We start from the raw sequence: 16,807 nt of genomic DNA on the forward strand, positions 1-16,807 counted from the left end.
CAAAGAAAATGCACTCTGGTTTCAACGAGTTTCTTGTCAAGTGTAATAAATGCAAGCAAACCTGGCAACACCATACCTTTCTTCCACTGAAACTTCTTTCATCTGCTGGTGTGGTTTGGTGCCTTCCATTTCCCTGATGCTCACAGCATAGATCTTGGTGGTGTAATCGATGGCCTTTTCTCTAGCAACGTCACTGTCATAGCCTCAAACAGAAAGACACGGGAAGGGAGCAGAGTTGGCTTGCGGTGGTGCAGGAGGGGGTGTGGAGGAAGGCGCGGTCGGCACAAGGCGCTGGGCTCACCTCCGTCCTCCTCTGCGTCAGTGTCCGACTCCTCACTGTCCACCAGCTTGCTCTCCTGGGTCCCCACAAACTCCCTCGTCCAGATCATCAGGGCCGTGTCGGCACCGCCCACCGTGAGCAGCACAGAGTCGTTGTGCAGCCATCTCACGTTGGTGACGTGGGCACTGTGCCCCACGTACTTCTTGAATCTCGCATGCTGGCCCTGCAAAGCCGGAAAGTGGCGATGACCCCACTGGGAGTCTCATTGTTCCTGTTTCTGGACTCTTTCATCCCTATTACTCTCTAGAGTGGTTTCCACTGGATACAAAGGAAACGATTCATGTGAGTAGTAATTTCCCTATATTTTTCTGGAGTGTAAGCTCCACGAGGGCAGGGATTAGCTCTCTTTCTTCCCTAAAGCATTTCCTGCCTCGTAGGTCCTCAACAGCTAGTCTGTGAGGGAATGAATACAATGTAAGCTACAGAACCTATTTCTGGAAGGAGTCTAAGAAAGTATAAAAAGCTTGCTTCTGCTCCTCTCAAGTATCAAATGTGCATTCTCCATAGGTCTCTAGTGCAAACTCCTGATGGCGAGTCTGGCTGAAATTTGAGATCAGAAGTGTCTCCCTAGTCATCCCCCACAGTAGGTTTGGTATCACAGCCCAGGCTGTGACAGAAGAGCAAGGGCCTTCTTACGATCCTGGGGCAGCAAGTAAGATTTAAAATGAACTCAACAGTTTCTGCCACAGACACTGGAAACAATTCCTAACACTAGATACGCTCAAGTAATTGATGTTAAAACAAAGTAAGCTCAAAGGAAAAGGAAAAAACAAACAACATCAACCCCCCTCAAAATAAAGGACATGAACTGAAAAATCCAATTAATAAACAAGTTGACGTGGCACCTTAAAAAACAAAAAACAAACACGAATAAACAAAGTAAGCTCCTTTTTAAACAAACGTAACCAAATAAACGGAACCCAATTTATCAGTCACTACTGAAAGCTCTTCAGACTGGCACCCAGGCCACAGCACCCCAGTGGGGAAGGGTGAGGGTGAGGTGAGAGCAGCTGCTCACCCCGGTGCAGTCCTGACAAGCGGTGAGAAGCCCATGCTGGCACCAGAGACCAGCTTCCATTTTTGACACACGAGCCACAGCCTGGCAAAAACAGCTCCAGCAGGAGCCACTGAGAGAGGCAGAGTTTTTCCATCCTCTCAGTGACTCCCAGGGAATACCTTAGGCAACGTGGGAAGCTGCATGCACTTTCTGAGGTCACGCGAGGGCCACTGGTGTCTCAGATGAAAACTTTATTCAATCATTGACAAGAGGCTTCCAGACGGTTTTGGACGGGCATGCTGGGAAACCTGAAACCAGCCCAGAGGCATGGCAGGAGAGTGCGTGACTTTGAAAACTCTTGGTCAAGATCTCTGTGTATTTGGCTGACCCCTAGCTGACAGCAGAGTGGAAGTGCCCACCCCTCGGCAGAGTACTAAGTCTAGAAAGATTAGGGAAGCAAGCAGGCAGGCAGCATTTCTAGGAAGCCCTCCAGAGCCACTATTTGCTAGAGAATAGGCAGAGCAAAGTAAGGATTTCCAAGGGAAACAACTGTGTGACCACGTGAGATCCAGAAGGCATGGAAACAAAGAGGACAGTCAGAGTGGCTACAGCCATGTGTCCTGCTGGTCTTCCTCCTGGAAGTGGGAACCGACCCATTTTATCAACTACAAATGTAAGCTGGTCTCTTGAGAAGAGGAGAAAGTGAAAGAGCTTGAGAAATGCCTCTCTATACTCCTACACTGAGATAGGATAGAAGAAACCAAAAAGAAAGATACGAAGGAAAAAATATTCTAAAGTGATCAGAATTAGGTAGCAGGGCAAAAGAAAGTGCCAAACAGGAGAAAGAGAAAGAGGAAAAAGTTCTAAGTCACTGAAGCTGTTTAACAAAGCTGAGATTCTTTTAGCAGAGATGATTCAAGATTCTCAGAATAGGAAACAAGATCACTGCTCCACAGCACAATAATGGGAATTCACAGTTACTAGAAGGTTCCAGGAAGCTAGCTGCTCCCCCAGGAGCAGGGTGTTTGGTGGTTCCCTGAGGGCCTAGGGACGGAGTCTCCTGGAGACCTGGCACAGCAGGTCAGATGAGCTGTCTTTCTGGGTCATCATGCCAAACTATGCATTTTTGTAACACCCATCAGGACTCACTACCACAACCTTCCTCTTCCATTGGGTCATGAAAGAATAGAGAATCTAGAATATGTCTCCAGAGTGCTGGTTGTTAACTGCTTTTAGGTGAGAAATTCCTGAGAATCTGATGAAAGCTATGTACCCTTGTCCCACATTCACAACATTTTACATATAGTTTCTCTGTAAACTTTTACGTACAAGGTTCTTCTTTGAAGAACCATTCTCTAGAGCCTTTGACATTCTGAGAAGGAAACTTAACAACTTGAGGGTGGATTTTAAAAATGTTTGGGAATGTAAATTGATAGTGCCACTATGGAGAACAGTATGGAGGTTCCTGAAAAAACTAAAAATAGAACTACCATGCGACCCAGCAACCCCACTACTGGGCATATACCCAGAGAAAACCATAATTCAAAAAGAGTCATGTACCACAATGTTCATTGCATCTCTATTTACAATAGCCAGGACATGGAAGCAACCTAAGTGTCCATCGACAGATGAATGGATAAAGAAGATGTGGCACATATATAGAATGGAATATTACTCAGCCATAAAAAGAAACGAAACTGAATTATATGTAGTGAGGTGGATGGACCTAGAGTCTGTCATACAGAGTGAAGTAAGTCAGAAAGAGAGAAATAAATACCGTATGCTAACACATATATATGGAATCTAAAAAAAAAAGAAAAAATGGTTCTGAAGAACCTAGGGGCAGGATAGGAATAAAGACACAGATGTAGGGAACGGACTTGAGGACATGGGGAGTGGGAAGGGTGGGCTGGGACTAAGTGAGAGAGTGGCATGGACATATATACACTACCAAATGTAAAATAAATAGCTGGTGGGAAGCAGCCGCATAGCACAGGGAGATCAGCTCGGTGCTTGGTGACCACCTAGAGGGGTGGGATAGGGAGGGTGGGAGATGCAAGAGGGAGGAGATATGGGGATATATGTATATGTATAGCTGATTCACTTTGTTATAAAGCAGAAACTAACACACCACTGTAAAGTAATTATACTCCAATAAAGATGTTTAAAAAAATAAATAAAATAAAAAATGTAAACGACATGGTGGTATCTTAACCTCTCTGATAGAGTGAAGGGGAACAGCATTGGAAAGGAAGGGAGGCTATGGAAAGCAATCGGCTAGCTATACACATGGAGTTAAAGGACAGCATCAGGTTTTCTGGGATGTGGTTTAAGGTACTGGACAAATGGGTGGGCTCTGACAAAGGAGAGTCTATCTTATGGAGGCTGGAAACAATGTGATTATCAGGGGACTAATACCCACATTGAGATTTTAAACTGTAAAACTGCATATATAAGGACTTATGTTTGTCATGGATTGAAAAATGCCTAGAAGAGAGATCTAGTAACTCGTAGGAAAGGAGAACAAGGAAAAGGGTTAAGAAGAAGACATGACATTAGACTCTAACAAATGGAACTTGAATTTTGGACAAAGAGCTACGTGATGATAATACAGTCTCATAGGCATCACCAAGACTTGAAGACATGGTATTCAGTGCTAGAACACTGCAATGGGATGCTGTCTTAGTCTGGTAGGGCTGCCATAAAAAAATCCACATGTTGGGTGGCTTAAACAACAGATGTTTATTTCTCATGGTTCTGCAGGCTGGGAAGTTTAAGATCAAGGTGCCAGCCAATTTGGCTTCTGGTGTGGGCTCTCCCGCTGGCTTGTGGACCCCTTATATTGAGCACATAGAAAGTTCCTATCTAGCCTTTCCTCAGTGTGAGTGTGCATGGGGAGAGGGAGTGAGCTCACTGGTGTCTCTTCTTATAAGGACACTAATCCTATTGGATCAGGGCCCCACACTTATGACCTCATTTTACCTTAATTATTTCTGTAAATGCCCTCTCTACATATCCAGTCACATTGGATGTTAGGGCTTCAACATATGAACTTTGGCAGGGACGCAAACATTCAGTCCATCACAGAGGGTGAAGTGTGGCCAACACACACAGAGCATTGGAGGAGTGACTATGCTAGAAATGTTCATCGGCCTGGGTCCATGAATTTGGGAGGGAAAGAGTGCCACGAAAATCAGATGGAAAAAAAGAAGGAGAGAAGTGATACTATCAAAGTGGTTTATATGGTTTAGTGATTTTCAAATGCTTTTAAATTATGAAACTTTTTCTTCAATCAAATCTTACACAGTAGAACTCAAGAATAAAAAGAGAAACAACCCAATGTAAAATAGTGGACAAAAGATTTGTACAAACACTTCACAAATGACCAATAAGCAAACGAAAAAGTGCTTAGCATGATTAGTCATCAGGGAAACGTAAGTTACAAACACAATAAGATCACACTATCTACTCCTCAGGACAGCTAAATTTTACAAGTCTGACAACACTGAATTATCAACTGGAAATCTCTTGCATTTTTGGTGAAAACGTAAAATGATACAATCATTCTGGAAAAAGATCTGGCAGTTTCTTAAAAAGCTAAACACACATTTTTCCCAATAACCCAGAAATTCCACTCCTATATATTTACTTAAAAGAAAAAAAATATATGTCCACAGAGATTTGTCCAAAAATGTTCATAGCAGCTTCATTATAACCAAACATGGGAAAAGCCTGTATCTACCAACAGCTGTGTGGATAAACAAACTTTGCTATATCCACACAATGGAATTCCACTCAGCTAAAAAAGGAAAGGATTATTGTTACACACAACATGAAGAAATCTCAGAAACATTATCTGAGTGAAAGAAGCCAGAAACAATGGTTCCTAATTGATCATTCCATTTATATGAAGTTCTGAAACAGGGAAAACTAATCTATGGTAAAAAAAAAAAAACCTTGGAATGGTTTTTTTCATCTGAGGGTGGAGTGGGGGTGGGGATTGACCCAGAAGTTAGCATGAGGAAACTTCCTGGGGTGATGATAATATTCTATATCTTGAGAGGTGTTTGGATTATATAGGTGTATGTGTTTGTCAAGGCTCATCAAAAGGAACCTTAAAATTGGTGCATCTCAACTATACATAAATTTTACTTAAAAAATACTAAAAAAATATTGAACCCTAGGTAATGACATGCAAGTTGAAACAATTAGGGGTAAGTATCCTGATGTCAACAATTTACTATGAATCACAGAATCTAAGGGGTGGCTTTCTGGGAGTTCACTGTATCATTCTTTCATCTTACCTGTATGCTTGAAAATTTTCATAACAAAATCTTGGAAAAAATCTTACACAGAAGCTCAATGTATAAAATACAAAAACACAGAGTGACTCTGGTTGGAGCAGGAGTGGGGCCCCAGAGCCCCTACCTTGTTTTCTGGGGTTGTTCCTGAGGAGCCTTCCTGGAACTCTGGGAGGTGGAAGAACACAGCTTGAAATTACTGCGATAGATAGACAGCCCTCCTGCTCAGGCTGGGGATGTGGATGATGAACTCCCAAGACCAACACTAAATCTAGCTCAGGAGCAAGATGCAATAGTACCATGGAGATTTCAGGTATCTAAACACCTGCCCAAACCTTAGTCCACTAAAACCAGGGTATCATTAACTTCTTGACTTGTCCTGCTAGCAGTCTCAATTCAAAAAACGTAGAAGTAGTGAGGAAAATTGCTACACAGAACTGAGTTCTTATCAAATAGGAAGGGCTGATAGGTGACAGTAAAGTGATGAGTCATTGGGAGAAGGCTACCAGATGGCTTTGGGATTAGGGATGGACAATGAAGGAACACTGGACATAATCAGAAGTGTATATTAGAAAAGGCTACCCAAAATGATAATCTGATGAGATTCTAACAAATGAAGAAGGAAAGAGGAAGGCATCTAAAGAAACCAAAGTGGCTGAAGAGGTAGTTGGAGCAAATAACCAGGGATGAACACAAAAGTCTTCTACAGACAACTTTAGTACCATTTCAAGAAAGCAAAAGTGAAAAACTAAGACAACTGAAAAGGATTTTAAAGATGTAAACCCACGCACATATAGTCACCTTATCTATGATAAAGGAGGCAAGAATATACAATGGAGAAAAGACAGCCTCTTCAATAAAGTGGTGCTGGGAAAACTGGACAGCTACATGCGAAAGAATGAAATTAGAACAGTTCCTAACACCATACACAAAAATAAACTCAAAATGGATTAAAGACCTAAACGTAAGGCCAGATACTATACAACTCTTAGAGGAAAACATAGGCAGAACATTCTATGACATAAATCACAGCAAGATCCTTTTTGACCCACCTCCTAGAGAAATGGAAATAAAAACAAAAATAAACAAATGGGACCTAATGAAACTTAAAAGCTTTTGTACAGCAGAGGAGACCATAAACAAAATGAAAAGACAACTCTCAGAATGGGAGAAAATATTTGCAAATGAAGCAACTAACAAGGTTTAATCTCCAAAATATATAAGCAGCTCATGCAGCTCAATATCAAAAAAACAATCAACCCAATCCAAAAATGGGCAGAAGATCTAAATAGACATTTCTCCAAAGAAGATATACAGACTGCCAACAAACACATGAAAGGACACTCAACATCACTAATCATTAGAGAAATGCAAATCAAAACTACAATGAGGTATCACTTCACACCGGTCAGAATGGCCATCATCAAAAAATCTATGAACAATACATGCTGGAGAGGGTGTGGAGAAAGGGAACCCTCTTGCACTCTTGGTGGGAATGTAAATTGATACAGCCACTATGGAGAACAGTATGGAGGTTCCTTAAAAAACTAAAAATAGAACTATCATATGATCCAGCAATCCCACTGCTGGGCATATACCCTGAGAAAACCATAATTCAAAAAGAGACATGTACCACAATGTTCACTGCAGCACTATTTACAATAGCCACGACATGGAAGCAACCTAAGTGTCCATCGACAGATGAATGGATAAAGAAGATGTGGCACATATATACAATGAAATATTACTCAGCCATAAAAAGAAACAAAATTGAGTTATTTGTAGTGAGGTGGATGGACCTAGAGTCTATCATACAGAGTGAAGTAGGCCAGAAAGAGAAAAACAAATACCGTACGCTAACACATATATATGGAATCTAAAAAAAAAAGAAAAAAAATGGTTCTGATGAATTTAGGGGCAGGACAGGAATAAAGACGCAGACATAGAGAATGGACTTGAGGACACGGGGAGCGGGAAAGGTAAGCTGGGACAAAGTGAGAGAGTAGCACTGACACATATACACTACCAAATGTAAAATAGCTAGCTAGTGGGAAGCAGCTGCATAGCACAGGGAGATCAGCTCCGTGCTTTGTGACCACCTAGAGGGGTGGGATAGGGAGGATGGGAGGGAGGGAGACGCAAGAGGGAGGGGATATGGGGATATATGTATACGTATAGCTGATTCACTTTGTTATACAGCAGAAACTAACACAACATTGTAAAGCAATTATACTCCAATAAAGATGTGAAAAAAAATTTTTTTAAATATAAAGTGAACTATTGGAAATACAAAAAAAAAAAAAAAAAAGGATGTATTTAGGGCTAGAAGAAAAAGAGAGAAAAGTTAGGAACACTTCTTACATCAGATGGTTTAATACGAACAGAAAGCAGATTTAATGATCTCCTCTATTAAAGGGAACGCTCTTCAAACCAGAAAGGGCCAAAGAGAGCTCCTGCCCTTGAGTACAGACACGTTTAAATGTGACCATAGAAATAAGGTCAGTAATAGCTGAGAGTTTAGAAACCAGGAGAGGTGACATCCAAAAAAAAAGGTTCCTGTATCCAAAAGGGAAAACAAGTAGACTCTGGCAAATACTGATTCATGAGTTGATGCAATCCCTGGAAAATTCTAGGGTGAATTATTACACACAAGGTTGATAAGCACTTGGAAAAGGAAGTAATGATGACTAGGTAGCAACAGGAGTTCACTGTGAACTAACTGCTTGTTTTTTATTGGTTGGTTTATTAGGAGAGATTAGGGATACCAGCGACACAATTTGGCTTTCAGCAAGACATCTGCTAAGCTTTAATGATGTCTTGTTGGATTAGAGACAGAAATGTGATCTCCATGAGGGCATGGTCAGACAGATTTAAATGTCTGTTACTGATACGTGTGCATTAATGAATAGAATGCCAAAATGAAAGGGGGCTCTTGGTGGTGGTGGTGTTTACTTGTTCTGTCTTTTTTCTTTCCATGATTTGGAACTCACACTTGTGAAATCAGAGGATGCTGGAAGGGAAAGTAAATACTTTGAAAAGGTATTTCAAAGATGTTGACAGGTTGGAACCAGGGAAAATAAATAAGATACATCTTATTTGGTACAAATACAAAGTTCTGTACTCAGATTTTAGAAAATCAATTGTATAAGTCCAAGATAGGGGATAACCTTAACATTTGGGGGAATAACGTCTATGATTCAGTTGTGTGGTGTGGCAGCCAAAAGAGTTGATGCCATCTTAAGTTTGTTTTAATACAAAAATAAAATCAAAACAAGAAGATGAGTCCTACTGTACCCTGAGCTGGTCAGATTGCATCTGAATCACCAAATTTGGTTTTACTTTTTTAAATTTTTATTTTATATTGGAGTATAGTTGATTAACAATGTTGTGCTACTTTCAGGTGTACAGCTACTATGGAGAACAGTATGGAGGTTCCCTGGGCATATATCCAGAGAAAAACATGGTTTGAAAGGATACACGCACCCCAATGTTCATTGCAGTGCTATTTACAATAGCCAGGACATGGAAGCAACCTAAATGTCCACTGACAGATGAATGGGTAAAGAAGATGTGGTACATGTATACAATGGAATATTATTCAGCCATTAAGAAGAATGAAATAATGCCATTTGCAGCAACCTGGATGGACCTGAATTTGGTTTTAGATGAGACAGTTTAAAATGGAATTGAAATGGGTAAGGGAGATTAAGAGTCACAAACTTCCAGTTACAAAATAAATGAGTCAGGGGGATGAAACGTACAGAGTGGGGAATATAGTCAATAATTAGGAGTACCTATAGTCAATAATTAATGTAATATCTGAACAAACACAGTGTTTTAGGTCAATTATACTTCAAAACAAACAAACAAACAAATAAACAAACTCATGGAAAAAGAGATCACAATTTGTAGTTACCAGAGGTGAGGGGTGTGTGTGTGGGGATTGGATGAAGGCAGTCAATAGGTACAAACTTCCAGTTATAAGATAAATAAGTACTAGGGATATAATGTTACAACATGATGACTATAGCTAACTCTGCTGTATGATATAATGAAAGTTGTTAAGAAAGTAAATCCTAAGAGTTCTCATCACAAGGAAAAAAAATTTGTTTTCTTTTTCTGTTGTTTTGTATCTGTATTAGATGATAGATGTTCACTAAACTTATCATGATAATCATTTCATGAGGTGTATACGACAAATCATTATGCTGTACACCTTAAACTTACACAGTGTTATACGTCAGTTATATCTCAATAAAACTGAAAGAAGAAGAAACAAAAAAAATTTGTTAATGGACTTGATAAAATGGATTATGCTTAGAGGGAGGAGGGAGCTAGACACCATGTCACTCGGGAAGTGGCTGAAGGAATTGGAGATGTTTAGGCTGGAGAAAAGGCTGTCAGAAGACTGGACTCATTCAACAATGATTCAGAAGGCAGAACTTCGGCTAAAGGAAAAAATTCAGCTCAATATAGAGCAAAGCATTTTAACAGTGGAGCAATTTACAAATGAATTGGGCTGCTTTGTGTGGTAGTAAGTTCTTCATCTCTAGAAGTATGCTAGTAAAGACACCAGTCCAAGATGTACAGAAAATTCTTACTTTGCAGTTTGTGAGATGCTGGATTTGATGTCCACTGACGGCCTTTCAAGGAGGAATTCTACTCCACGAGACTCTGACTCCAACTAGTATACATAATGTCATGAAGCTTTCTACACAGCGTAAATAACCATGATACTGTAGATTACACTATTGACTGCTTATTCCTTCAATATTTAAAAATCCACTTAGATACAATATATAGATTTGGGGTTATTAATGAGACTGAGCAAGTATATATAATAAACATGCAATATTACCTTGACAGGATATGAAAAAAGCTTAACAAAACCAAAATCATCTCCTGTGGCTAAGAGGGAATGGTCTTTGGTGAGACTGGCAGCATTCACATCAGTCACATCACTGTGCACTGGCCAGATGCCCTCACAGGTGGGCCCCAGCACACAGGTCCAAGCGTCCCACTCTATCTTCTCAATCTTGAAAAGAAGGAAGGAAAATTAATATATTTTCGTAAAACCTAGAGATCTTTTTGTTTTATTTAAAAGAAACAAATGGAGGCTGAATAGTTCTAAATTATGACTTTGCCAACACCAGGCATTTGTTGTATGCTGCGGTGCCTAAGTTCTCAGCTGCATTTTTAAAGTGGTATATGCATTGTCTCAATAACACTGTAGTCAAACCTCCATATATGTTCCCCTAGATAAAGTGAACATGTTTGAATTATGGACACCTGACAATACCAAAGGTTTTTAGTTCTTACCTAGACATTTATCACTGTATATGCCATAAGCTAGATCAGGGTTTCTCAGCATCAGCCCTATTGACATCTTAGGAGGGATAATTCTTTATTGTCAGGGGCCGTCCTTTTTAGCGGCATCCCTGTCTTCTACCTACTGGATGCCAGTAGCACCACCTCCCCAGGTTGTCCCCAGACACTGTCAAATATCCCTGGGAGAGGGGGCAAATTGATCCCAATTGAGAACCACTGAGCTAGATTGATCGATGGGGTTGATCATTTAGCAAATTATTTTTAAAAGTCACAGGACATAACTTTTCAAAGGACTGCTTCCTTGGAGGAAAGAGTAATAAGATTCTGCAGTAATAAGATTCTTAATATTCTTTATGCTCTAGAGAGACCATCTTAAAAGCTGGAAGAGCTGTTCATATTGTATTGCCACGAATATACATTTTATCCTTTAACACTGTTTTGTCTGAAATTCCCAAACAGAAGATTTGCAATTCATGTAGGTTAAATTCTGATAAAACTGAGGATTTTCTTTCTTTTTTTAAAAAAGAAAACAGTAACAATAACACTTTGTTATTAGACTTTCCTGGGGGATTTGATCTCATTTACTTTCATTCAAGATCTGCTAGTATACCTTAACGTTACAGTTTCTTTACATAAGCACTTTAAAGCACTGTTTAAAAGGGTATAAAAAATCATTAGAGAATTGTAGCTAAAATTAAAGGCCAGATTGCTCTCTTTGGATCTGGAAACTGCTTTCTGGTGCACGTTGTTAACGCACCTCGCCTCCATTTCTGTTGTTTTCTGTTTGGTACCACTGCCTAGAAGGGAAATGACAAGATAAAGATGCAGCCAGGATTTTAGTCACAACGTGGGGAGGTGCTATACATATTTTGGCCACTCAAATTTCTCATTTAATATTCTGTGTTTCTTCTGGACACATGCAGAATTGGAACCAAAAAGCTGCGGTTCACCCAGTGACTTGGGGTGCCTGAGGCAGGGCCACAGACTCAGGTGACGTGAAGTGGTTCCCCAACAATTACCTCAGTTTTCTGAGGTGCAAGTGGAGTCTCCCCAGCTCTTTATGACACCTTCAACTGACCGCCACAAGAAAAGAAGCAGGGAACCTCCCCTCTAGTTCTAGAAACGGGCTTTCTGGCCACTGACTCCCTTACAGATACGAGATTCCATTTCTGACACCTTCCTTGTCCATCCCCAATGCCACCTCTCTGGGGGGCACCTTTCCTGACCTCATTATATAGGGAGGAATGGGCGGTGAGCTGGTATTGCTCACCCTACAGTCACCCCAACAGAACACCCTTGGCCAGATCTGGACACTGTGCTCTCCAGGGGAAGCATGTCTAACGTGTGGGAAGCTACAGAAATCGCATTTAAAGTGGAACATTAGGAGTGATCCCCGTAACTATACTCAATATCCTGTGATAAACCATAATGGAAAAGAATATGAAAAAAAATGTATATGTATGTATAACTGAGTCACTTTGCTGTACAGCAGAAATGAACGCAACATTGGGAATCAATTATACTTCAATAAAATAAATTAAAAAAAAAAAAGAATGATCCTTGTAACTGACAAAACCCAAAAGGGGTAAATAAACTTGTTAAAACCCCTGGACTTTAGATGGCAGAAGAGTCCTCCAGGGGTGTCTTCCACAGCACCTTGCCCCAGGCAGGTATGTCACTATCATCATCATTTTGCAGAGGAGGTGACTGGAGCCCGCAGAGAGGTTAGTCACTTAAATCCCAGCCTGCCTGGCAAGCAGAGGGAAAGCCGAGCTCCAGAGACTTGGGCTGCTAGTATAGAGCCGGCTTATCTGCACCATGCTGCGTCAGATGAATATAAATGGACATTTTAATATTTGTCATAGTTAGCAATTTGCTGGGTAAGCTTTGTGTTAGTTTCACCATGACTGTTTCTTAAAAAAAAAAAAAAAATCTTTTTTGAAAAGGAAATTTTCAAAATCCTTCATACTTAATTGAAGAGCCTGATAATATTGGTAAGTAAAATGATGAACTACCTCTTTGGAGCTCTTAGTACTGTGCCAATACCAGGGTGGCCAGGCTGAGGAGACATTAGCTGGAGGGACTCCCCAACCAACAGCACCAGAGATCAGCCTCTGGAACAATAACTGTACACTGCAGAGGGACAAATTAACTCTTCATAGCCAGAGCCTGGCACTTCAGGAAGACTTAACATAAATTCCCCTTTGGTAGGTTTTTTTTAAACATAATAATTGCTCATCTGTCCCAAGTTGGCCTCATCCTCTCTTCACCATTTGGTCCGATTGCATCTTATTTTATCAGTAGTATACTTATTTGGGGCACTAGAACAGGTGAAGTGATGGAAAATGCTGCATTGTCTAGGCTGTGGAGTCACACACAGACCCCTCTAGGCTAGGATCACAGCTGCAAGGTCCTTTTACTTTCTTGGAGCCTTAATTTCCCTGTCTGTAAAATGAGACTGATAAATATCAGGCGAGGCTGTTGTGAGGATTGGATTATAGGTATATGAAGTGCCCGGCACTTTCCACAGACGTTCAGTGAAGGAATGACATAATTTAAAATATCCCTTACTCAAGGCTATTAAAGTTTCCCCATATAAATAAGTTAAAATGAAGACTGATCAAAGATAAATAAACTGGAGTTGGAGAGTGAGATCAATCGATCCATTAACAGTTTCCATTAATACAATGCCATTATCCATAACAACTTGGGTTTCTTATGTACTGCACATATATTTCCTTTAGAAACAATGAAAATATTATGAATGGACATGAGTCCAGATGTCTCTGGGAGTACATTAGAATACCGGGATTGTTTATATTACTGGCTAACTGAAGCTAGAGAGAGGAAGACGCCTGTCCCTCAGTGGCGTACCCTTGACCCTTTTTCCTCTAAGGAAGCAATATATCCTTTTCTTTCATCAAAGGTTACATAGCGAAAAAAATGAGTCAGATTGTCTCCTGGGACTAAAAGCATGTCCTTAGTGCTAATCAGGCAATGACTTTTTGGCCATCAGGGTTCACTACATGGAAGCACTGTGCAGACTGAAAGACAAAAGCAGCAAGCCTTTAGGAAGAGCTTTTAGGAAGGTGTTAGTTCATGGATTCAAAAATTTTATCTAGGCTTTGACTTCAGCAATTAAAAAATGGTGTATGTGGCTAAGAGCACGAGGAAAATATGGAAAAAGGAAACAGTTTGCTACATTAGGATGGTCAGGTTGTGGAATGTTTTGTTTTGAAAAATAATTTCTCTTGTTGTAGAAGGTATTTTTACTATTACAAACAGTAACCATTGAGAAAGCACGTTTCAAAACTTTATGTTCATAAAAAGCTTTGCATAAAATGACAGGACATGTAGAATGGGAAAAGTAATATGTACCATCCAAATTGTTAGCTCAGTCATTGTCTCCTGGCAGAGAAAAATTAAGCAGAATGCTAACTATGCATTGCTACGTTTGTGGTATAGTAAATCCATATGTCCTCAGAAAGTAGGAAACCAGGCTAAGCAGTCAGATTTAAGAAATGGTCAAGCTTAAAGATACACAAACTATAACTCATATTAGTGAATAATAATTGATAGGTTTTGTTAAAATGCACATACTAAATTTTCATGAAATACTTTTTAAAAAGCTTTGTGTCTGATTGTTACCTCTGAAGGTCTTATTATATGCCGTTTGCCTCTTGGAGCTTCAAAAAAGAGTTGTTCTTTGGCACCTGAATTAACTTGCAGTAATTTCCCTGTTATGATAGAATAAAGTAGGAAGACAATTAAACTCTGCATTTATCTTTTTGTTATAAAGTGATGAGCATGATTGCAACTATTTTGATTCATTTTATTCAAAGTCTCATAAACTGAGTAAATACATGCTGAATGATCCAGAAGTGCATGTAAAGACAATTACATGGCAGGGTACAAACTCCAAAGCTATGATTTTTAAAAATATGAACCTCATAAAATCTGACCTTGGACATCCTTCAAAACTAGAAGAATCAAGCTTGCTGTGTTTTACTCTGTTGCACTGAAAGTAGCTATTTTTCCAAAGCCTGACAAAAATTTTTTTTTTGCTCTTTTCCCCTGTTGCCTCCTAGCACAGAAATGTAGTAAAAGCAAACTGCTTTGGCAAGAATTATGGCACTGGAAGCAAGAACCTCGTAAGCATTTGTGCTTACTAGGATATAAATTCTAAATTTGCCCTTTAACATTTAGAAACAGGAAGACAAGGACACATAAAACAAACTGTAAATGCTCATTCCATTCCCCCCTTCCTTTTTTTACTTGAAAATTTATAAAGAAATCCAAGACTTTTCCCAAAACAAAATGTTGAGCAAAAATAGTCTTTCGGTCGTACGTAAATTTTTAATCTTGGATTCATTTTGATTAACGTTGAAAAAGATTAGATTTCTTAATTCTCCTCCTATCATATCAATGATCCTTTATGGCCTGAAAATTTAAATGACTCAAAAGATCTACTTTCTAGTATTTTTTCAGCGTGTTTTAAACGATGGAAAGTCTCAAACATATATGGAAGTAATAGTATAAAAAAGCCCTATGGGGCCAATGTCCAGCCTCAATGGTCATTAGCACATGGATGGCCCTGTTGCAGGCACCTCCTTATTCCCTCACCCCAGATGACTGTGAAGCAAATGTCAGATATCCTAACATTTCATCTGCAAATAATTCAGCGTACATATGCACACTAACATTTCCTACTCTCTCTCTTTCTTCCATAACTATTTATATCTAGTTGCCTTGAAATGTCCTTCATGGAAAAAATAATAGCAAAATAAGAACTCCGTGTTACATCATGTTCTTTAAAGTTTAAGTGGGTACCACCTAGGTCTGAAATCTAGTTTGGCTAAACTTCAGGAGTTGCAGGTCTGTTTCTAAGTGACTAATTAAAAACAAGGTTCTCTCATTTCCTAAATGAAACCTGAATCATTTCCAGTTCGCTGAGTTACATAAAATAGTGATTAGGGGGTTTGCCTTGGCTGTGAGGAGCAAGTAAATTTGAAAACGTTTTCTCTGAAATGGGCCCATCTTCCTGACTTTATGGCTCAACATACACAAATCAGAAAAGAAAAAAGGGAGTTAAATCAGCTTTGACTAGTCAGCATTATATGAAAATGAGTAATCAGTATTTTTCCAATGAACTAGATATATCTGCAAAGTATACTTTTAGAATTCTCAAGAGTGACTGCAAATAACAAAGGATGTGGGAAAAGGATTAAAAGATTCAATGAAAACATTCTTTGAATATAGATAATTTTAGATGTTTTTGGCCATGAGATCGATACTAAGAGAACTCAAAGGACTGTAGCTCTCAGATAATCCTAACAACTCACTTTACACCACAGTTTCAAAGATCATACCTTACTTTAAAAACAAACCAAAAACAATAAAAATAGCTCAGTGAAGTATTTTCTGACTGCAGGAATGTTTACAAAACCACTTGTGCAAGCACCAGAAATGCTGTGCACCTCCACAGACACCTGTGGGTACCTACCAAGCCCACGCCCTTCCCTGAGAACTGCCCTCCACCGTGGGCTGGGCCCCTGCGGTCTTGTCTGCACTCTGGAGGTGGAGGTTGACCCAGGAGCGACCAGGCTGGAGACTGGGCTAGGCAGTCAAATCCTCTCTCCTGGGAAATTGGAATCTTAGGCTGAATCAGTGGATGCCTTGCTGGGAGGAGATGTAGCCTTTGGGACTGGGGGTGGCATTTGGGGGCAACAGAAAGTGGGCCTTGTGCAAATGAATTAGGGAAAGCCGGCCTGTGCAGAGAGAGGGGCCATAAGCAGGCACCAGACCCAGGAGAGCAGTGGGCACTGAGACGGGCTGCCTCAG

At 40.0% G+C, this 16,807-nt stretch overlaps 1 protein-coding gene across 2 annotated transcripts in view; it reads right to left on the reverse strand.

Annotated features, from left to right (window-relative positions):
* EML6 (EMAP like 6) overlaps positions 1-16,807 on the reverse strand; it is a 311,591-nt gene that overhangs the window by 47,172 nt on the left and 247,612 nt on the right. Inside the window, exons 24-27 of one of the 2 annotated variants that reach the window (XM_059942768.1) lie at positions 14,615-14,703; positions 10,497-10,673; positions 302-503; positions 77-203 (exon numbers count right to left, since the gene is read on the reverse strand). In XM_059942768.1, coding sequence (XP_059798751.1) covers positions 77-203; positions 302-503; positions 10,497-10,673; positions 14,615-14,703 — 595 coding nt within the window. Of the gene's footprint in view, positions 1-61; positions 204-301; positions 504-10,496; positions 10,674-14,614; positions 14,704-16,807 lie in introns of both variants that reach the window. The other variant, XM_059942770.1, reaches the window with a different exon arrangement.

Source organism: Balaenoptera ricei, chromosome 13 (assembly GCF_028023285.1).
Source record: "Balaenoptera ricei isolate mBalRic1 chromosome 13, mBalRic1.hap2, whole genome shotgun sequence".
Lineage (NCBI taxonomy): Eukaryota > Metazoa > Chordata > Mammalia > Artiodactyla > Balaenopteridae > Balaenoptera > Balaenoptera ricei.